Source organism: Eulemur rufifrons, chromosome 7, assembly GCF_041146395.1.
Source record: "Eulemur rufifrons isolate Redbay chromosome 7, OSU_ERuf_1, whole genome shotgun sequence".
NCBI lineage: Eukaryota > Metazoa > Chordata > Mammalia > Primates > Lemuridae > Eulemur > Eulemur rufifrons.
In genome coordinates this window covers 181,997,327-182,021,012 of record NC_090989.1, presented here as the reverse complement: position 1 = coordinate 182,021,012, position 23,686 = coordinate 181,997,327, and the positions used below count along the sequence as shown (strand labels likewise).

The 23,686-nt window shown below is 42.0% G+C and overlaps 1 protein-coding gene across 1 annotated transcript in view; it reads right to left on the bottom strand.

Annotated features, from left to right (window-relative positions):
- The window catches only part of CNTN4 (contactin 4), a 155,419-nt gene that overhangs the window by 742 nt on the left and 130,991 nt on the right, over nucleotides 1-23,686 (bottom strand). The window contains exons 7-15 of the mRNA XM_069473830.1: nucleotides 23,515-23,635; nucleotides 19,702-19,860; nucleotides 17,727-17,876; nucleotides 16,097-16,167; nucleotides 14,808-15,042; nucleotides 12,932-13,044; nucleotides 12,210-12,396; nucleotides 11,666-11,778; nucleotides 1,895-2,063 (exon numbers count right to left, since the gene is read on the bottom strand). Coding sequence (XP_069329931.1) covers nucleotides 1,895-2,063; nucleotides 11,666-11,778; nucleotides 12,210-12,396; nucleotides 12,932-13,044; nucleotides 14,808-15,042; nucleotides 16,097-16,167; nucleotides 17,727-17,876; nucleotides 19,702-19,860; nucleotides 23,515-23,635 — 1,318 coding nt within the window. The remainder of the gene's footprint in view (nucleotides 1-1,894; nucleotides 2,064-11,665; nucleotides 11,779-12,209; nucleotides 12,397-12,931; nucleotides 13,045-14,807; nucleotides 15,043-16,096; nucleotides 16,168-17,726; nucleotides 17,877-19,701; nucleotides 19,861-23,514; nucleotides 23,636-23,686) is intronic.

Here is a 23,686-nt window from a genome sequence, read left to right as displayed (position 1 = left end):
AGGGAGTGGAGAAGGAACAAAGGAATCTGTAACTGGCTGTGATCAATTAGTTGTAAAGACCACTGCACTCGGACCAGCTGGGCCCGACATTTTTCATAGTAAGAAGTTACCATCTGTCATTCGAGGTTTCTTCAATACTGTAAGATCTCTGTGACCCACATAATGAAAAATCTCTTGAGGGAAGAGATCACATTTTGCTCACAGTCACATCCTTATCATCTAATAACTACAGCAATATAATTGCTTAATCTATGTTTTTATAATGAATAATCAAACCAGGAATCAGTCAAAAAACCAATACTTGCAATAAGAAAGTATGAAGTCAGATTTTTAACAGAGTGAGATAAATAAACCCCAGTCGTGTGTGTTTGTGGCCTGGAGATTACTTCCACATCTCCCCATAAATCTGGCTCCTTTTCAACAGAAGTTAGAGCCCCTGTTTGGTGAAGCATAGAATCCAATTCTCCCCAGTTTTTTTTAAAAGATAAAAATGCCTTTAGTGTTTGTATGCAAAAAAGATGCAGTAAATATAAACTCCATCGAGAAACGCTGGAAAATCACCCGTGGGTTCTAAAACATGGCTCTGTGGAGCCTCAGTTCCCCACCCGAAGGCCTGTCTATTAGCATTAACACAAGCCTACTGAGTCCCACATACACAAAAGGAGATTCAGAAGCAGGGGGAAATGACCAATGAACTTTTTCTCTTCTGATTTGAGGCATTGGAATTTTGTAGATGCAATTAAAATTGGTTAGTGGGTGCTTTACTATTACTTGTATCAGCAAGAGACCATAAGCTGATCTGAAGAACAGCTGAAAAACATCTGAAAAACAATGTGATGGCAGGGGCACACCGCAGGGCTAAAACTTAGGACTACATGGGGAGGATTTTGCCCAGGATATAAAATATTGTATCTTCACTGATGGCTTGAAAATTGATATCGCCAGCCTCCACTGATCCCCTAATCTCTAGACTGCTAAAGCCAAGACCAGTGAAAATCTACACTTAGATATCTCACTGCTATCATTCTTTTTTTATTGTGGTAGAATACATGTAACATGAAATTTACCCTTTTAACTAAAGTGTGCAATTCAATGGCATTAGAGACACTCCAGTGTTGTACAACCAGCACCACTATTTAGTTCTAGAATTTTTTCGTCACCCCAAGTGGAAACCTCGTAGCCATGAAGCTGCCACTGGCCAGGCATTGCCCATCACCAACCTGATTTCTGTCTCCATGGATCTGCCTATTCTGTGTTTTTTCTTTAAATAAATGGAATCACACACAAGAACAAAAAATAACATGCTGCTGAGACACTTACAAACATTTGAAAACCAGATTGAATGTATTAGCTCAAAAAAGAATACTCTCCACATCCTTCAATGATATTTGAAAGTGAAGATAATAGAGACACATGAGTTTACAGGTATGTTGCATACACACGTTCAAAATAAATAGTAAGTTTGAAATATTTTCAACTGAAGACATTGAGCTACATTGTTTCACTGGAGACAAACTGCTACAGCACTTTTAAGAATGCTTTTGCTTATTCCTCCCGACCGAGTCATGCTTTTAACTTTCTAAGCTGTAATTCTGGAGTTATGTAAATGCAAACCACATATGTCAACATGGAAAAACCTGAGTGACTGATTTGAGCTGCTTTAACCTTATTTTTGATTGGCAACAGATTAATCAGTCAAAACAGGGCAAGCTGGTTTTTGCACGCAACTGCCTGTGATTGGCAAACATCAGTTGTCTGAGGGAGAGAGTTGGTAGCCTCTATTTTTATTGTAAGTCTTATTTTTCTGGGCTTAATTTGTTTCAAGCCCTGACTCATCTGGAAGGCTGATAAGATAAGACAGCCAGGGGGAAACAGAGAAAAAAGCCTTTCTTACTTGATATCTTTGGAATTCGAATTTGTTCACTGCTGCTGCCATCGCCTCCATCGCTGAATGGCTTGATTTCTATTATATAATCTTCATCAAAAGGCAAAGAAAGCTCCACCGATGTTTTATTTGTTTCAATGACAGATGTGCTGCTTTGTCTGTTCCATCTGTACAAGACCTGCCAATACAGAAAGAACAGGTGTCACCTGCTGTTCTCACAAAGGCCCCAAAGATGGAGCATTCATTTGTTTTCACCTCTGGGCACCAGCTAAATGCAGGGACGTTGAGGTTGTCCGGCTGCCCACTTGCATTTGGAAGCCTCGTTTACCGTGAGGGCCACGTCTGCAGCTACCCTTTCATTATGAGGAGAGAGTTTCAAAGGATACGACAGCAGGGGAGTGGGCAGCGTGATCCTACCAACTGCCTAAACCATGGGAGGCTCAGGTGACATGCCTGAAAAAATGGGAAAAATGAATATCTCCTTAAGGATGCACAGAGCTCGGTTACACACTGGACTCCGGCATCAGAATAGACTTGGCCATTGCACGACTGTGGGCCACTTACTTCACCTCTCTGAGTCTCACTTCTGTCATCTGTAAAATGGGGACAGTAATATCCCCCATTTTGGAGCATTTTCAAGATTGCACAAGGATGGAATATGGGGAGGGTCTGGCTCAAAGGAAGCATGTAAAGAATAGTATCTATGAAGGCTTAAACAGAATAAGAGAAACGCACATGGCAAAGTTTAAAAGCATAAGGTAAGAATAGCCAAAAGGTCGTTATTATCATGAATCTTTTGGAGAGAGGACAGTTCAGCACAGGGAGATCTCTGAAAGGCAAGGGCAGTAACACTCCTCCCCTTTCCTCCAACTGGGATCCCTTTTTGAGAATCTACATAGAAAAGAGTCAATCACTGTCACCCCGCAAGTGTCTGGAGCTTCCAACAGTCCCACTTACACGTCTTTGTTTTCCTTCTTGACCCCCACTGGGTTTTGAGTTTGTGGTGTGATTCACTTGATGAGGTGGCCAACTAGCTCTCCTGAAAACACATTCACCTTCCTGGGACTGCCTGCTCTGATTGGCATGAACTCCAATCAGAAACAAAACATATAGGTTTGGGAAACATATAGGTTATCTATAGAAAGTGCATTTACCTACAGAACCACTATAGCTCATCCTCTCCAGATTCCTGTGGCAATTGAAATGATAGGGTTGGATCAGACGGTGGTTGTCTGTCCTGACTGCATGTTAGAAGCACTTGGGGTGCTTGCAAAATACTGATGCTCTAGATCAGTGGTTCTCATGAGGGGTGGGAAGGGTGGGGGAGAAATTTTGCCCCATAGGGAGGTATTTGGCAATGTCTGCAGACATCTTTGGCTGTCAGAACAGGTGCTAACTGGTGTAGCCGGTAGAAATCCGGGCTGCTCCTGAACATCCTACAATGCAGAAGACAGCCCCACATCAGAGAATCACCTAACTCAAAGTGTCAGCAGTGAGGAGGTTGAGGAACCCTGTTCAAGTTCTGCTCCAGCAGGCCTGAGTAAGGCTCTGCAGAGGTGGGGTCCAGGCTGTGGAATGTTTTCATAAAAAAAGGTCCTCAGGTGATGTTAATATGGGATGGGCCTCTTGAATTCAATTAGTGGATCTCAAACTCCAGCATGCATCAGAATTACTTGGAAAGTTTGTTGAAACACAGGCTGCTGGGGCCCCATTCCCAGAGTTTCTGATTGTGTAGGTCTGAGGTGGGACCTGAACATTTGTATTTCTAACAGGTTCCTAGCTAATGCCAATGTCGCTGGTCCAGGGATCATGCCTTGAGAACCACAAGATTAGCTCATCCTTCCCTAAAATCCTCTATAAATTCTGATCTGCTGATGTTAGGGACATAAGGTCACTCTTCTATCTCAAGACAAAACCAAACACAAATGAAATTCATAAAATTCCCTTAAAATGGTGTAGATCCCATTTGTTCCCTGGCATTTCATCACCTTAATTTATGTCTCTCTAATACAAGGTGGAAAACACAATTTCCTTAAGGTGGAAAGATTCCTACGTGTCCCCCCCTCCTCCGCAGCGTCAGTTGTATCAGACTCAGCACCCCCTCGCTAATGATTAGGCACAAATAAATCCTCGGGCACCTTCAGGAGTGCCAAAGCTTCTCATCACAGCCCTCCAGGAGAATGGGCTGGCTGATGGGATGCAAGGTCACATCTGGCTTTGAGGAATAAATTGCTTCTTTGATTTACCTCTGGTCCTTGTAAGAGCTCAGAGAATTCAACTAGTTTCAAATATAAATCCAAAAGAAACACTTCCAGGAAAAAGCAGCCTTTTTATCAGCACTGCTTATCAGTTTTGCAATATTAGGAACAGCAGTGGGACCTAAATAAAGTCCGGTCAAACTTTTATTTACACCAAACACTTGGTTCCTCTGATTGACGTGAAGGCTGTGCTTGCATTTGATATATATCCAGGGAGGAAGACAAGTGGAAAGAATGGATTCGTGGCAATAATATTAATAGCAAATATTATCGACGACTTCTACTTCCATTATTGAATGTCTGGACACTGTATGTTCTAAATGCTTACATAGATGACCTCTTAAAGTAGGCACTGTTACTATTCTGATTGCAAGGATGAGAAACTGAGACCTGGAAACGTTCAGCAACTGCCCAGGGTCCCATGGCTAGCAGGTGGCGGAGCCTGCATTCAGGCCCAGGCAGGCTGCCTTCAGAGCTCGATTCTTAGCGAAGATCAGCTTGGCCGCCACCTGTGTGGCTGTGGGCACATTGCTTCCCCTTTCTAGTCTGTGTCTTTGTAAATTCAAAACAAGGGGGTTAGACAGGAGAAAACTGGTGCCCACGGGTCATATCCAGTCTGCATATATTATTTGTTTGGCCCTCATGGTGTTTAAGTGTTTTTTCTTTTTTTTTAGTTAGATGTCAACATTTAAAAACCAAGAAATTATACATGAAAAATTTTTGGGTTCTATTGAAAAACTGGAAGATATGGCCACACTGGTTGCTACAGTTTGAATGTTTGTCATCTCCAAAACTCGAGTTGAAATTATTTAATTGCCATTGTAACAGTATAAAGAGGTGGAATCTTTATGAGTTGATTAGGTCATGAGGGCTCCAGCCTTATTGGTGGGATTGGAGCTGTGATAAAAGGGCTGGTTCTGGCCGGGCGCGGTGGCTCATGCCTGTAATCCTAGCACTCTGGGAGGCCGAGGTGGGTGGATTGTTTGAGCTCAGGAGTTTGAGACCAGCCTGAGCAAGAGTGAGACCCCATCTCTACTAAAAATAGATAGAAAGTATATGGACAACTAAAAATATATATAGAAAAAATTAGCCGGGCATGGTGGCGCATGCCTGTAGTCCCAGCTACTCAGGAGGCTGAGGCAGAAGGATCGCTTGAGCCCAGGAGTTTGAGGTTGCTGTGAGCTAGGCTGATGCCATGGTACTCTAGCCCAGGCAACACAGCCAGACTCTGTCTCCAAAAAAAAAAAAAAAAAAAAAAGAGCTAGTTCGGCCTCCTCTCTCTCTCATCCTCTCACTTTCTGCCATAGGGTGATGCAGCAAGGCGGCCTTTGTCAGATGCCAGAACTTTGATACTGGACTTCCCAGCCTCTAGAACTGTAAGGCAATACATTCCTGTTCATTATAATTAGTAATTCCCCAGTCTCAGGTATCCTGTTACAGTAGCACAAAATTGACGAAGATGGTCCTTCCTGTCTGGCAACGATTGGCTGGCAGGCAGAATAACCAAGTGGCTAGAAGGTGGGACTCTGGACCCATCCTACTGTATTGAGATCCCAGGTCTTCAACACAGTAGCTGTGTGATTTAGGCAAGTTACTGAACTCTGTGCCATGGTTCTTCATCTATAAAATTGCGGGCTAATAACTTCACCTACTTCATGGGTTATTATGAATTTAAGATGCCTTATAACAGTGCTTCACCTTAGCATATATATTAATAGTTTTTCAAATGGACTGAGTCAATGTAACTCTTTTATGTTATCCGCCTGTCTCTGCAGGCAGTTTATTTTGTGATACCGAGACCAGATGTTCTCCTTTTAGCTCTGGTGTCAATAAAGTAGTACAGGATTTGTGCTAACAGAATAGTCTAGGCCTCAAATTTTCTTAAGTCAACTTTTTGTTGAGACTGTCTATCCAAGCTGAGACCTCACAAATCCAGACAATTTAGTTAAAAAGCAAAAATAAACCTACACTGCAACACCTTTAGTATTTAGGATAAAAAGCAAATTTTTGGAAGGGGCAAGTCTGATATAAACAATAGCTATTTTTAGGCTGGGCGTGGTGGCTCACGCCTGTAATCCTAGCACTCTGGGAGGCTGAGGCGGGCAGATCATTTGAGCTCAGGAGTTCGACACCAACCTGAGCAAGAGCGAGACCCTGTCTCTACCAAAACAATAGAAAGAAATTATCTGGACAACTAAAAATATATAGAAAAATTAGCCGGGCATGGTGGCGCATGCCTGTGGTCCCATCTACTCCGGAGGCTGAGGCAGAAGGATTGCTTGAGCCCAGGAGTTTGAGGTTGCTGTGAGCTAGGCTGACGCCATGGCACTCTAGCCTGGGCCACAGAGTGAGAGTCTGTCTCAAAAATGAATAAATAAATAAATAAAACAAAACAAAACAAAAACAATAGCTATTTTTAATGAGTCAAATTCTCCATCAAAGAGCACTCTGCCATTGTAATTAGATTTGTATTTTATTCAGCCTATAATCTCACCTCTATAAGTGACATGAGAGTTTCCTGGGATATCTTGGGAGGCGCCATATATGTGTGTGGGGAGGGGGCAATATATATACACACAGTTGTCCCTTGTTATCTGCAGAGGATTGGTTCCAGGACCCCCCATAGGTACCAAAATCTGGGGATGCTCAAGTCCCTTATATAAAATGGTATAGTATTTGCATATAACCTAAGCACATCCTCTCCTATACTTCAAATCATCTTTAATTATAATACTTAGTACAAGTATATGCTCTGTAAATAGTTGCTATTCTGTATTTCTTAAAATTTGTATTTTATTGTGTTATTTTTATTTTTCTGAATTTTTTTTTTTGAGATAGGGTCACCTGTCACCTGGGCTAGAGTGCAGTGGCATCATCACAGCTCACTGCAACCTCAAACTCCTCGGCTTAAGGGATCCTCCTACCTCGGTCTCCCGAGTAACTGGGACTATAGGCGTGCACCACTCCACCAAGCTAATTTGTTGATTTTTTGTAGAGACCTGATCTTGCTTTTGCTCAGCCTGGTCTCAAACTCCTGACCTCAAGCAATGCCCCCACCTTGGCCTCCCAAAGTGCTAGGATTACAGGCGTGAGCCACAGCACCAGCCTTTTTTCTGAATATTTTTGATCCATAGTTGGTTGAATCTGAGGATACAGAATCTGCAGATACAGAGGGTCAACTGCATATATATTTAAATTACATACCCGAAACATTCATATGTGTAGCAATTCAATTTCTATAACCAGTTACATGGGATACTTTGGAATCTAACTGAGGAGGTATAGGGAGTCTGCCTCTCTACTCCCTGCCCTAAAAATAAGGGAAGTGATTAAGTTGGAAATTAAGAACAACTCAGAAAATGTCCTTTCCTATCACCTATTCTAACCTTGTTACCCACTCTTTTCTCTGCTGTCACCACGTGTGGTTCCTACAGCATTTCACACACTTGCTACTCACCCAGCACTCATGCTTCCTTGGATGCAAAATTCCCAACATAGAGATAGTCTAGACTAGATCTAGAAGATATAATGAACCAACATAAAAAGATATATTTGGAAAAAAGTGTCTAAATCTATGGTGATCATCTGGTCTGCTCACATCTGAAATTTCAATTTGTTCCAATGTCTTGTTTTATTTCTATAGAAATAAAAGCAGTTTCCCTAAATCCTACACTAAGCCCAGCACATCTTTCCTCAGAGGTCAAATGCCCTTGTGTTTGTCCTGACCTGCTTTATTCCCACCACACATCCTGCCTGATTTTATGCTGCTCAAGCGAATCTTCTGGATGTCTGCAAAAGTGTCTGCTGAGGTAGTAAATGTAAGATAGACCTTCTTGGAAGGGTGCTACCAAGGCAAGCTCACATGAGTCTCTGAGACCCTGCCACTTCTTTGCAGGAGTGCCAAGAAGTGGCAACTAAATAATAATTGTCACTCAGTTTTTCTTCTAAAAATGCCTATCATTTCTCAGACACAGTTCAGTGAAGCAGACCAGCTTTATCGATCCCTGCCCCTGAGAAGGTTGAAGGCACTCCACGTCACTGTACTCGATGGGCTTCTGTTTTTGCACCTGTAAAGTGATCTCTAGAATCCCTCGCCATGCTAACCTTTTGCCTGGCTGCTGAAATGCTTCAGGTAGCTCCCTGCTCATCAGTTTTATTTTAGCAACAGCTTGAAAAGGAGCTTAAAATTTAGTTAAAGGTTTGCCCATGGAGCTTGTGCAGCTCCCAGGGACTCCTAAAGCTTACCTGTGTTTTTATTGTGCTTTCTTCTACCTGGTCTACTGGGTGTAACTGGAAGCTGGGAGGAAAAATTTTTCTTTTGTATTTTTTTTTACTTTCTCTCTTGGTTTGGTTAAATTAGTTTTGCCCACATCCCATCTGCTTTTGGTAATATTGTGGTAATCAAGGTCAAGGTGATCAGGCAGTGTTAGCCAGGGTGGGAAATCCAAGGTTGCAAAGGTCTGTCTTCGTTCTAGCCTTCTTTCTTTTCTTCATTTTAGTTTTCTCTTCCCTCATCCATCTTCCAACTTACTCAACCCCATGTCTGTTTTACCATAGACAAAACTGATCAGATAAACTCTTTCACATTATTTCACACCAAGAGCTAAATGATCTAGGATTTTAGGACATGAGATCTCCATTCTAATACAACCTACACTCTAATATGGCCATAGGGAATGTATCCTGGGCGGGAGAAATAATGGTGACAATTCAAGCACAGTCCTCTGGAAGCCCATAGTCTGGGGATTTACAATAAGTCTTCAGTTAATTAGCAACTACCCAAGAAGATGCAAAGTACTTTTTAAAATCTGGTAACTAGAAGGAGCTCTAACCATCAGGGAAGGCTTCTACGCTGAGACCTGAAAGCTGAGTGGCTCCTTGGGGACACATAGGGTGGCAGTCCGGGAAAGAAGGAACAGATATGCAAAAGGTCAGAGAAAGATAAAGACACTAGAAATTTCTCCTTTGATTTAAAAAAAAGTAAATGCAGTTCTAGAGAGTTTAAGTGATTTACCAGAAGTCACATACCCAATAGAGGACCAAAATATGGATTTCCTATCTCTTTATCCTATATATGATTCTCCCAGAAGAGTTTGGTTTTAAAAAGGACCCAGTGAACGTTCTGCAGAGCGGTTCTTAGGGAACGTTTCTCCGCTGGTAGAATACAAGTCACTGTGCCATGAGGATGAAGAAACAATAAATAGTCCATGGCAGGGAGGGTCTTCTGAGTTTTTCTCTATGTACCTTATCCGAGGCTCTACCACCTTCTACATCAACTCCTAATTCCAGTTCTTGTTTTACCTACTATTTTCCAATGATCCTGTGTTCTTTAACCAGTGCCTGACAGCACTGCCTATCTGCTACCTCAATAGCTCTGCACAAAAATGTCACAAGCTGGCAGCCTGCAGGCTTAATTCAGACTGCATACCAGTTTTATTTGGCTTGTCTTCCATTGCCTCAAATGTTGTTTAAAAGCAAAACAAAACAAAATTAGAGGAGTTGCCAACATTTAAAAATTGAAAAATTTTACATACTAATCTATTTTTTTCCTGCCATCTTTTGAAACATTGACATGTCTGGGGCATTGTGCCCACTTTTTCACAAGGCAATGGAGGCAGGAAGTTAGTAGCAGCTGGTGCATTTTGACAGAAGCACACTGCCTAGTTGGCTACAGCTTCCACCTGCCTGCTTCTGCCACTCATGTTATCTGGTGTACACGTCTTTGTAATCCTTTCATTTATTTTCTGGTAGATAAAAGACCAGTTCACAAGACTCCAGAAAATTTTGACTTCCAAGCTTTCCTATTTGAAAACATTTTCAAAATCATAGGTTTGGTTTTATAATCTTCCTTTTATTTATTTTTGTATTTTATTTATTTATTTTTTTTTAGAGACAGGGTCTTGCTACGTTGCCCACACTGAACTCAAACTCCTGGATGCATCTGATGCTCCTGCCTCTGCCTCCCCAGTCACTGGGACTCTATAGGCATGTGCCACCATGCCCAGATTTATAATCTTCCTTTTATAATGAAAACTACAGGACAGTTCATTGAAGTTGTAAGAACCATTTTTCTTTTGAATACAAAACCACTGAAGGTCAAGAACATTGTTAACATAGCCCAATGATTATGGTTTCTCAAAAGCTTTTTGAAAGTCATTTACTCATAACATTCTAGCGCTAGAAAGGGAACAAAATGCCATATAATTTAAATACCCACATTATATTTCCTTTTTCTAACATCTCCTTGGGGGTGACGCAGCTAACACTTGATTATTTGCAGTGATGGAGAACCCTCTGTCTCTCCTTGACAGTCCATTTTTGAAGAGCTTTGGCTATCAGAAAGCAAAACTGAGCCAAAATATCTCCATGTAACTTTCACTCATTGGTCATAGTTTTATTCCTTGTAACCTTGAGGAACAATTCTACTTGCCGTTCCTTCCAATAGCCCTTCAGATATTTCAAGTGGTTATTATCATGCTTCTGAGACTTGTTTATCCAGCTAAATAACCTTGGTTCCTTCATTCATTCCTCACAGATTTGTCAACCTCCTGGTCACAGTGTCTCAGTGCATGCTGTGGTCTATAAATGTAGCCGTCATCAGTTCTTTCCCTGTCTGCACAAGCAAGTTGCTCCGCACACTGAGAGGTAGAATCCATTTCCTCTCCCTTTGAATCTGAGCTGGCCTCACAGTAGGCAGTTTCATCTTTAGCTTTTAAAAGGACTGGCAGCTTCTGCTTTCTCCTTCTCGAAGCCAGCAACCATGTAAGAAGTCTGCCTACTCTGAGATCACCATACTGTGAGGAAGCCCAAGTTACCCACGTGGAGAGGCCTCATGCAGAGAATGATCCCTGGCCAGCCTCCAGTTCTGCCACTCATTCTAAGTGAGAAGCCAGAAGTGTGTGAAGAAGCATCTTAGTCATTCCAGCCTGAGAAACTGCCTATTTTAGTCCTGTCCAGATTGTAGAATCATGAAACATGCTATGTTATTATTGTTTTAGCCCCTAGTTTTGGGGTGGTTTGTTAGGCAGAAATAGATAGCTGAAAACCTTGCAAAGATAATTATAATCCCCTTTAATTGTGGCAATGAGACTATATACACGTTCTTTTCATTTTCTCTTTAAAGATAGGCTGACATTTATGGGATCAGGCAAACAAATTTTCTGGAAAATTTGCTTTTTCTATATAAACTATAGAAACATGAACAAAATGATTAATCATTAGTAATATTGGGAAGTTACTGTTGTTGATTAAAGAAAATACTGAGATAAGATCAAAACAAAGCTGTTAAAAAGTGGTTCTTCAGGGTTTTTGCCTAACCTTTTTTAGGTGATTGTCTAAATCTGGGCCAGTTACCATAGACCACTTATAAAACTCAGAGCAAACCACTTTGGGGGCAGCGATTCCTAAAGAGGCTGGAAGAGCATCAGAGAGTGTGAGAACATGAATCGACTGTATGATTCATGTAAGAGACTATCCCCACTAATGCAGGATTAGGTGCCTTTGCAAAAAAGAAATTACCCACTTTGTATCCTTTTACTTCCGACTCATTATCCAAGGCCTTCACTTGATCCCAATTCAGGATAATTTTGGAGTCCGATGAATTCCATATGATGTTTCCGGGGGGCTGACTTGGTGCTATAAAAAAATTAAGATATACGAAGTCACAGATTATTAAGTCTCAATGGATTCTGAGGAATATCTCCTTACTAGAATTTGAGAGTGGAGACAATTTAATGGGCTATTGCACTAATATGTATCTTCAAGGTCACTAAAATCTGATGAGATACAGCATTGCAAATGGAAAAAGATTCAGTTGGTCGCCTAACATTTATAGCTAAGAGAAGTAGCCCTTCCCAGTGAGGAGAAAAACATTTATCTTTCTGTCCTCCAGAGCAGTGAATTTTGCATGGTATTTGGAAAGGTTCAGTTAAAATGTTAAGGTAAATTTGAAACCACATAATGTTACCAATTAGTATGCAAATGATCATTGGGAGGTGGGGACAGAAAATGAACTTTGGATATGTTTGATGCATCCCCCAAATATTTCTGAGCAAGTTTGTTCTTACGTGGCTTCCTGGTTGTCACATTGACTGTCGCACTAGAGGGGCCTGTCCCAGCGGAATTATATGCCTTGACAGCTAAGTGATACAGTGCACTGCCTTTTAAGTTGGTGATTTTTGTTGATGTCTGATTTCCAACTGTTCGTATTTTTCTAGCATTTTCTTCCTTGTCTTCATGTCTCCAATATTTAACCTGAGAAAATAAAAAGAAAGACCTTGGAAATCACCCCCACTGGGGATATTTCCAGTGTCACTGCACAGTAATTTTTTTTATGCAGATTTTTATGCTAGAGTTAGTTTTCTATACCAATTCATGAAGCAGAGCTTTCAGAACAAAAAACTTGGTATGTTCCATGAAATTATCCACAGTAAGAAAGGTCCCTTTTCTCTTCTTCGATTCCTAGTGAGATGGTAAATCTGCACAACCCTTGGTGGTTATTTCTTCCTTTTCCCCCCACATTTGTTTTGAGCTCAGGTGAGCCCGGGCATATCAGACGTCAAAGCTCATTTTGTCAACCATCTCATAAATGCTTAGATTTGCATGTATTTTCAAAAATACTTCTAGAGTGAAACACAGAAAAAGGGTAGTCTCACAGCTGAATGTTCGATGCTTCCATGAATGCTCAGCTGGAAGCCAGGCCTGGGTCTTTTCTCATCAGAGAGTGTCTTGAAGGCCTGGCTGAGGGGCACAGACTCTTTGCCGGACCCAAGGCATATCTCTTGCCTACCTCATAACCTTGTATGCGTCCTCTGTTCTTTTCCAGGGGGGATGCCCAGAAAACTTCAATGTCTGTGGCAGATAGACTTCTGGCAAAGATGCTGGCTGGTGGTTTGGTGGGTTCTGCAGACAAATGTGGAAAAAGTTATTACTCTATCAGCTGCACCTGGACAGGCTTCCAGACACTGGCATTACAAGGTACAAAAAATTCACGGTTATAGAATCATCCTTAATGATTGTGAGACAAACCCTCATTTTGCAGAAGAGCGGTGATTAACAGCTGAGGGTTGGTGATAGTGAAAATTTGTCCCAAGTCTTTCGGTTCTAAATTTGGGGGTGGGTGGAAGAGAAGTAACCCAGAACTATTTACATTTAAGCACCAGATTTTCACAGCCAGCAATTCCCTTAACACAGATCCTTCTTAATTAGCATTTAATGAATTTTATTGCTTACGACATGGCTAAATTATGTTTTTCTTTAAGAAAGACCCTTGAAAGGAAAATGTTAACATATACAAATGGTACACAGTTCTGGCAGAATCTGGCAAAAATAACTGAAATTTGGGAAGCATCAGTCCAGCCTCTCCTTTGCAGCTGAAGATGCTAAGGCCCAGGGAGTATATACTTGTCCAAGTTCATACAGATTGCAATGTGGAACTGAACTGTCACCCAGCTCTCCTAAATTTTAGCCAAGTCACTTGACTGCCCCTTTTCCTTGTCTCTCTCATTTTCATAATCCAGTGACTAGGACTGTCACCTAGGAGAAGATGAAGTGTATGCAAGGGGCTGAAGCTTGTTTGGATCACTGTAAATCCTTTGGATTTGGTGGGAGTGTGGAGTATGCAGGGAAGGGCATCAGGCGTTGGTGCAGACAGAAGCAGGGGCTAGATAACGGAGGACTACTGAATCTAAGGGGATCATTTCTCTACCTGGGGAGAAGAATATCTTGCATCTTCACTGACTCCAAATTAATGACTCAACTTTCAGATTTTTTTTTTTTTTGAGACAGGGTCTTGCTCTGTTGCCCCAGATAGAGTGCAAGTGGTGTTATTGTAACTCACTACAACCTCAAACTCCTGGGCTCACGTGATCCTCCTGCCTCAGCCTCCTGAGTAGCTGGGACTACAGGTGCGTGCCACCACGCCCAGCTAATTTTTCTATTTTTAGTAGAGACAGGGTCTCGCTCTTGCTCAGGCTGGTCTTGAACTCCTGAGCTCAAGCGATCCTCCCTCCTGAGTCTCCCAGAGTGCTAGGATTACAGGTGTGAGCCACCGGGACCGGCCTCAGATGTTTTAATATTATCTCATTCGGAACATCATGTTTAAAACAACACAGATGAACTCCAACAGTGAGGAACACTGTGTGAGGGGCACTCTGAGAGCAGGCACGGCATAGAAGTGGTAATAATGTGTGAGACACATTAAACATAATGACAGTGTGGATGACAGTGAATGCAATCACACTGCTTCATGACTTACTCTTCTCTTTAATAAGTTAGAATAAATTATAAGTACAATAGGATTTATGAAAATACAAGTGGTGAGATAAAATGTGAAGCATGTCTTGATATTCACTTAAGGGCATAAAATAAAATCCTTTTAAAAGTAATGATGACATGTACATATAGATATGAAGGTCTTATGGGGTACTCACAATTCCTGTCCTTAGCAATGGAATTAATAAAGGATAGTCATGTGTGTTTATATGGAGTGAAGTTGCTGTCTTTTCAAGAGATTGGCGGTGGATAATGAACCAAATTTTTTACATTATCCTTTTCTCAAATCAGGATATGCCTTTAATTTGTATGTACAGTGCTAAATCGATTATACCTCCTAAAATATTTCAGAATTGAAGAGATATCAACTACTGGGGCGGCATGACTCCTACCTTCTTCTGCAGAATACACCACTGTGGTTGGGCTGAAGGGGCCTTCTCCTTTATTGTTGAAGACTCCCACTTTAACCTCGAAGGGCGAGAAGGGGCGCACGCTCTCATTCCTGAACACGTATCTGGAGGCATCGGCAGAGGCCAGCACAGTCAGCATCCAGATCATTTTGCCGTAGGGCCGGAAGGCCACCACGTACCCAAAGCCTCTCCCGTTTTGTAACTCCTCGGGGACCGTCTGGGAGAGAAGGGAGGTGGTCTTCAGAAATCACAGCAGTTCGATTCAAACGTGGAAATTGTTCCCTCCAGCCTCAACATTCTCATCTACATGCTGCCCTACTTATCTTATTTTGGGTTTTGTCAGGAGTCTTTTAAATCTAGGGTTTGTGGTCAGGCTGCTTTAAACACTCATGCGGTATTGGAGCGACGGCAGGGTTAGCAAACTAAATGCAGATCTGCAGTTCAGAGCCTGGCTCTTTGATGGGGCAGGCTCTGAACTAAAATAGTGGGAAAAGATTGTGAAAGAACCTGGACATCAGTCTCCTAAAAACCAACATTTCCTACACGTGCCATCTAATACTCCTCTCCTCCCTCCAGTGCAAAATAGACAAACGATCTCATTGAAGGAATAAAGACCATTATGGCTCAGGCGAGATCCCCCTCCCAGAAGGCAAGAGTCCATGGAGGGGTGCGGGATTCTTTCATTGCTGTGCTCTGGGTAAATGAAAGATTTTAACTTCTGGGGCTGTTGTCTAGACTCTTTCACAAAACATTAAGAATTCTTTTCTAAAGCTCCCACCTCCTCTCAAAGTCAATACTTAATAAATTGGTGACTAACTTTCCTCCAGGTTCTTTAAAAAAATACCTCCTACAAGAGGGTTCCAGAAGCAAAGTCAATTGTCAGGAAATCACACTAGTACACTGAAGCTGTCGCTGGCAGATGTTTAAATCAATTGGCGATGCAGCAATTCAGGAAGAAAAGACAAACTGGTTTTCTCTGAATAGCTTTCTTTAATATATATATATATATATATATATATGTATATATATATATTTGACTTGTGTTACTTTCCCTTTCATGACTGTTTTTCCTGTGATGAATCAAAACTTGCCTCTACAATTGATGGGCAAGCACCATCTTTTCCTGCTGGCCATTAGCTGTATGAAAAGGGAGTGTTTGCACTCAAATGTTAAATACAGAGGAGGGAATTGCCCAGCTATGTTTAACATGGAGGAAAATAATTAAACAGCTTAGACAAATGTATGTTCCTTTTGTTCTGTGATTCATTTACCTCCCAGGTTATAACCAGTTCAGATTTGCTGCCTCCTCCACCACTGACGTTAGCTGGGGTGACTTCAGGGACTGCACAGGAGACAAAAAACGAGTTATGTCAAATGGCAAAGTCAAATGAGGGTCAGGAAGGCTGCCTGGCTGAGGTGACTCACTTTCAAAAAATCCTGTGATGCAAAGTATATTGTGTGTAATACGTTTGCCCTTTGAGATCAGAAACATCGTCGCCAAGGGGCCCACAGCATCAGCTTGAGGAAGTGAAACGTACCAAGGAAATTGCTATTAATTACCTGTTTCCCATCCAACAAGGTACATATGTTATCTGACATGTCCGAACAATTGTTCAGCTCAATCCCTAGAGCCCGAGAGGTTCCCGGGGAGAGGAAAGGACTGAGGTTCTGGTCCTAACGCGTTTATTAAGCATGTGGTGGTACACAAGGAAAGACGGTACAAACTCTGCCCCTGCAGAGCTCACAGTCTGGGTGGCGGGTGAGAGCGCGTACACCACGATTACAGAGCCAGGCTGGCAACACACAAGAGTAGGGTACAGACAGCATGGAGAAGTGCGGTGGCGTTCTGGAGTGGCAGGCTGCTGAGAGTAGGGGTGACTATGGCTTCTCGGAGGAAGGTGAGTTTTGAGCTGGGTGTTGAAGGAAGTGGTGGACATAAGTTGACCCCTGGATCACTGTGCTTAACCTCTTTGATCCCCAGTTTTCTCTGTAAAAGAGGGGAAATGATGCTAGCTTCCTCCGCAGGGTTGCTGAGAGGAATTAATTACAGTTCAAGAAGGAGAAGAGAAAGCATGGGATTCACTATAGTATCATCATGTAACTGAAAGACTCCAGACAGAATATGAAAATGTCTCATTGGGGTATGTAGCTCATGACTGGGGATGTCCCCTCTTAGTTAAAGCCAATGACATAGATCTAGGTGGATTTTTTTTCCCCCCTGAGAATAGGGTCAGAGCTCCCATTTGCTTAGAGACTTTGCTACTCCTTCAACACACTGGCCTCTCCACAGCTGGGAGCTCTACAAAGGCCATGCATGTAGGCCTCTGGCTTTGCATTAGAGAAATAAAATTACGACTGACTCAGACAAATTTGTTATTCTCGCCCTGTGCTCACTCAAGCTATGTATGCAGAAGGCTCTACTAAATTGCTGACTGGTCTTGTATGAATTAGCAGCATGTTCTGAATCTTAGCTTTTGGGAACAGTTTATACCCTAAGAAAATCTTAGTGAACATTTCTAAAGAAGTTATTCTTTGCCATTAGTGCTTTCTGTGAGATGATTTTATTTGAAGTGTGGGGTATTTAAAAAAAAAAAAAAATCCTGTTAGGGGCATCCTGGTGACAAATGAATCAATGAAGAAAGAGCTGGCTTTTGAGAGAGCCATGCACAGTGTGTTCCCCGCTCTGTAAGTGGACCCAATGAAGAGAACTTCACTCCTGATTGACACTCATTGCCTGCTAAGCTGAGCTTCTACCGGCCTGATTTCTGAACATTATAATCATTTAAGGGGAAGGGTGTGCGAGTACAGAGCCTCGTTAGGGCTGAAGAGCAGCAAGAAGTCAAAGCCTCTCCCTGAGGAACAGATGCTGCCAGAACAGACCGTATCCTGGGTGTTACTCACGGGCTTCCTCGGTCCTCCGCTTCTCTGAGGGACGGCTGGGCTCCCCAATCCCAATCACATTGGCTGCAACCGTGCGGAACTCGTACTCCACCCAAGGGTTCAAACCCACCACAGTCGCTGTGAATGTCTTCCCATCAATGAGTTCTGGGACTGAAAGACATCAAAAGGAGCGGGGAGAGGGGACTGCTTCATAGCATTCTCAGAAAACGACTGCAGAGACAGCGTTAGGAAGAGCGGAACGTCCACCATCATCATCGTTGTCCGCAGCCCAGTGTAGGTGGCCTGACAGTAGCTGCACAGTCATTACAGTGAGGCAATCTCAGAACTATCTATGTATGTTAAACTGATAAATCAGATACCAGCGGATGACGACAACGTAAAAGTCATAAAGTCCTCAAGACCCAAAGCTACTCGACTGTAATCATTATTGCTATCACCTAACATGTTTTTCAGTATTTATTATTTAGCGCCAGGCATATTGTTTAATTCTTACAACTATCCCATGAAGAAGGTAAAATTATTATGTTCATTCTTAAACAATTCTTAGTGTGCTCATTTAATGGAAGAGGAAAATGATGTATAGAGATCAGCTCATTAGCAACCAGGATTAGGATTCATCTCCTAACTTCCAGATTTTTCTCATCTTTCCTTCCTAAAGCCACTCCTGTGACTCAGCAGAAACTCAGTGATTACAGCAGGAAACACAGAAACCCATTTCTGAGGATCCATAAGCTAAAATGAATAAAACAAACTGAGGTTGTTAAAATCAACGCAATTCATATGTATTGCATCAAACTGGGCATGGCACTCCATTTATCCGTCCTTCAAAACATTAAAGCCACACGCCCAAGCGTTAGTGTCTAGAGGAGTGTGTATCTTGCTTATAATTACTTGTTTGTCCAATTTTTCCCCAAATGAAATCTAAATTCAATAATGAATTGATTTGGAGGCATTGACAGAAGCAAGGATGGTATAAGAATTAAGACCCAAAGAGAAATGATTGTGAAACTTTAAAAAAAAAAATAGGAAGTGCTATATAATATAATAAAGGAAGAGGATGAAAATGTTACTGTAAACAATGGTTTAAAAAAAACAACCTTGGCCGAGTGTGGTGGCTCACGCCTGTAATCCTAGCACTCTGGGAGGCCAAGGCAGGAGGATTGCTCGAGGTCAGGAGTTTGAGACTAGCCTGAGCAAGAGAGAGACCCCCGTCTCTACTAAAAAATAGAAAGAAATTAGTCAGACAACTAAAAATATATAGAACAAATTAGCCGGGCATGGTGGCACATGCCTGCAGTCCCAGCTACTCGGGAGGCTGAGGCAGGAGGATTGCTTGAGCCCAGGAGTTTGAGGTTGCTGTGAGCTAGGTTGATGCCATGGCACTCTAGCCCAGGCAACAGAGTGAGACTCTGTCTCAAAAAACAAAAAACAAACAAAAAAAACCAACCTTGAATCTGTAAGGTTGGTTAGAAACCGCCCTCATACCTTTTTATCCCCAAATTTATCCATCTAAAGAAATGGGCAGCAAGAGACTCTCTGCAGTCCTTAGTTACAGGTTCTTGAGAGCAGTGTGTAAAGTCTGCAAAGACTATGATTGCAGTCCAGCAGATTCCACTGTTTCCCAAAGTGTACCTCACTGAAACACAGAAGAATTAGGGAGTACACAGATTGATGCATTTTATTTTTATAACTAATGTATTTTTTAGTATGTGTTAAGAAAACGTATATAACCAGCACAACAGATGCGTCATTGCACAGATATTATTGCTGAGGATGAGTTAAAAGACAAACGGGAGCTGATATCCAGAAAAAATATTAAATGATAGTACAGTGGGCTGAGGTTTGGGAAACAGTCATAATGTGTCATTTATAGCTGTGTCTTAATGAGAACCTAGATGTCCGTTGGCATCTACGGCAGCGCTCTGTGCATTTTGCTGAGTTCAGAAGGCCCCGAACCAAGCATCCGGTATGGTACCTGTATTGACTGCTTGCCAGCCCACGGAGAACGGAGTCCTGGCTTGGATGACATACATGGTGATGGGGCTGTGGTTGTCAGGCCCGGGTCTCCAGGAGAGCTGAGCAGTGGTATCTGTGATTTCATCTATGGTCACAGCCTCGGGGGGACCTGGGGGACCTGGGAAAGAGCAGGGTGCTCAGAATTGGAGCAGTGTGTTCAAATGTCTACGTAAATGGTCCACTTACTTGAATGGGCGCTGACCCATTCAATCATTTATTGACCCATGCATGGATCTATCACTTGTCAAATCCTTTTTGAACACCTACTAGATGCTGGGAACTCTGCTGGGCTCCGAAGCCACAGAAACCACAGAAATGTATGAGACACAGCCACTTCCTCCTCGAGGCTCACAGTACAATGGGAAGAACTTATATGTAAACAAAGAATTACAACAGAGTATTTGTTTTGATGTTAAAAATACTGGCTACCGTAAGGGCCCAAATTCGTTAATTCATTCATCATATATTTGTAGATTCCTACTATGAGTCAGGCACTGTTACCTGGGGACAGAGTCATAAGAAAAGACAGACACTGCTCCTGATTTTATGAAGATTATAGTCTGCTGGAAATGGCCATTTCTACCACTGAGAATACAGATTTGGGCAGAAATAGCTTTGAAATTTTGGAAGTCACAGTGTGTGGCTCTGCGCATTCCTCTGCACTGTAATTGCTAACACTCCCCTCGCCCCCCGCCCTGTATCCAATAGGAGCACACGCTTGTGTGCAAGGGAACTGCTGTGAAAATGGACGGTGCTCGAGAGTCACAGGGCTCTCCCTTCTTCAGAGCAATTTCAAAATTGGGCTGGAGTCTAAACACCCTCATTTGTAGTTTCTGAAAGTCATACCTGTATTTTTCTACTTATCTTCCCGATGTTCATTGTTTCTTTCCTTGTGCTTAAACCATTGAAAGGGGAGGAAATCAGATTTAAATGAAGGCTTGAGAATCATAAAAGAAATAGAGAGATGGAAAGCGGTTGGTCGGCAAAGACAGAATAACAGCGGAGCCGGAGCAAAGACCCAACGCGAAAGCTCTTACCAGGCAGTTAAATGCATTTTTAACAAGGCACAGTTGAACACCTCAGGAGAAAAAGTGATTCTGAGGGGACATAATGACAAGCCCCATGCCCATTCAACAGGCATAAGAAGATATTCCCAGGAGGGATTTACTAATCCCCAGTATAGCAATCAAATGTACGGCCAAAATACTATAGGGCCATGTCGCAGGGACAGGGAAAAGAGACGTCTCACAGAGTGGTGAAAAGTTAACGGCAGTTTCCTGAAGTTAGACTTTGTTCTAGAATTCACTCCTTTACCCTTTATACGATGCCCTAAATTCTCTTTCCTTTTTTAAAAACCATTTTTATAGACACACAGGTGAGACTAAATTTATCTTCTTCCTCCCACTCCTGAATGAAATGTCTGAAAATCTGTATGCTGGAACTGATTAACTTTCCATGGTGACATTTCAGCATGTCAATCTAATGCCATCTAGATAGGGCTGATGTAACCTTTGGTCTTTGGGAATCTTTTTAACTAGATAAGGTCCAGAAGACAATACAATCTTTTTTTTTTTTCCTTACCGGCTTTCTCATCCTAGCACTCCCCATCTTTTGTCTTTATGGATGCTGCTTCAATGGCCTTTAAAATCTAAGTACCACAAATAGAAAAGTGTTCCCCTGTGAACTTCTCAAAGAATTCGATCGATAGGAAGTATCTGAGCCCGTCGTTGGCCACTGTGTAGGAAGGAAATGAAGGGCTGGTGTGAATTTGGCCATTAGAGAAAAGATGGTACTTTCCAGGGTCTGTTGGTCTTTATCTTCCTGCATCTACCCCCCTGTCCCCCCCCCCACTGTGTAGAGATCCCCTTGCAGAATGTTTACCAACTTGGTTTTAGGGAAGTTGGCTCCCTCTTTCAAAATGACAAAATGTGCAAATTTTTGTCCTCTGAACGAAATGATAACATGCTCAGCGGCCCCTACAAGTTTTAGTCCCAGGTAACGGCAAAGGGAATGTTGGTTTGATACCTGTGTCTGCTTCCCGCCGTAGCTGCCATTAGACTGCTATAGGTTAAATAGAGCCGGCGTCAGAGAATCAAAGAAGCCAGAGCCAAGACTCAAAGCTATTCTAGTTTCAAATATGAAAATCTCTTACGGGTGGTAAAATGCGTTTCTGCCTTCCCTCTGTAATGTGGAGAAAAGCTGCAAGGGCAGAGCAGGAGGAGATAAAGTGAAAGATTATGGCTTTAAATGGCACATTAATTTATTGGCCTTATTAACTGATTAGACTAGATTTTCTTTTACACTGCGTTTGCAAATTCCTCTTGGTATTTAATGTTATTTTCTGTGAAATGAAGTATACAATATCATTTAAGAACTTCAAGTATTACTGATTTAAATATTTATTAGTCTAATTTATTGGTGTTTAAACTGCTGATCTGAACATTATCCTAATTAAATAGAGGATAAATTTCAGCAACGGAATTCTTTTGTCCCCAAGGGGAGAGCAGACCCACGCTACTGTATTTTAAAATGGAAATAAACATGTTTCCATAAGTTATTATGTGGGCAGATCTACCTAGGTTGAAAATTTTTCTCTTATCTAGCCCTTATCTGCACCATTACTGAAAGGGTTTTTAGGCAATTTAAGGAGGAACCAAAGCAGACATGTGGAGTGCTATTTTTCTTGAACCTCTCTTGACAATTGGTTTAAGTTGCTAACCCCCGCTCATTTCACCCCTCACGTTATGCATAGAGGATATAGCAACACTTTTTGTTGCTTCCAACAATGCCTTGCTCCCTGTGTGTTCAGATTCACCCCTGTCTCCAATTCTGATACCCTAAATTTTTATTTTCTTGCATTCAAAGTTCTGCCATGGGCTCAGCTGGCTGGTCCGAGATGCCTCAACACCAACAGTGAGGGATTCCAACGAAGGAGACGCTGGCCAAGGGATTATTTTGATGCTCTGTGACGGCCTCATTTTTAATACTTTAGAAAACTGCTGAGCAATTAGAGGTTGGATTCTACTGTATACCGTGGGTTCACAAATATTTTAATTTTCATTTAAAAATAGCTCTTAAAAGTCCGTTTACACTTCCTTTACAAGTTTGTTCGGCGAGACTGAGAACGCCGTCAGCTGGTGTGGCCCAGCCGTGGCGGGCAAAGCTGTGAGGTCCAAATTAGGCTGTGCTGGTAGTGCTCAGGAGAATCTCACAGATGCTAGTTTTTATATCAACTCCCAGTTTATTTACTACATCTCAGGAAGTCAGGAAGTGTTTTCTCCCCGAAGTCCTATTTTAGGAACCCAACAGCACTGCTAACCTCAGAGAAAGAAAGGAAACTAAGAAAAACCTGGGGATGACTTCACTTAATCCAATGTTATACCAGTGGCCTAAAATACGAATTCAGGTTAGCCCAGCTGAGACATAAAAAGTCACAGTGTGATCCCTCTTTGAACTATTTGCTTTTGTTAATCTGAAGTTATTCTAAAAGGTCATATCAACTCCAACAGCCATAATCAGGGCACTCGAAGGAGTTATTTTTGGTATAAAGTAACTGGATTTGCTCAGGGCACTTTGTGGCAATCCCCTATGAGAAATCGTACACGCACACAAAGCTTCTGTAGGTTGTAGCCACTGCTTACGATGTTCAGCTTCTGCCTGCCTTTGTCCCATAATTCTAAACCACTAAGGTATTTAGAACTCTGTGCTAGAGGAGCTATCACAAAAATACTTTAAGGACAAAAAAAAAAAAAAAAAAAAAAAAATCCAATACCTCTTACAATCAGGTCTGCAGCGGCAGATAGCTTGTCCACACTTGTTTGGACCATGCAGACATATTTCCCAGCATGCTTCAGTTGGATGTTTCGGATCATCAAATCACCAGCTGAATCCTGCTGATAAAGTAGGGGAAAGTGGCTACAATTACTTTTTAATGAGCTCTAAAT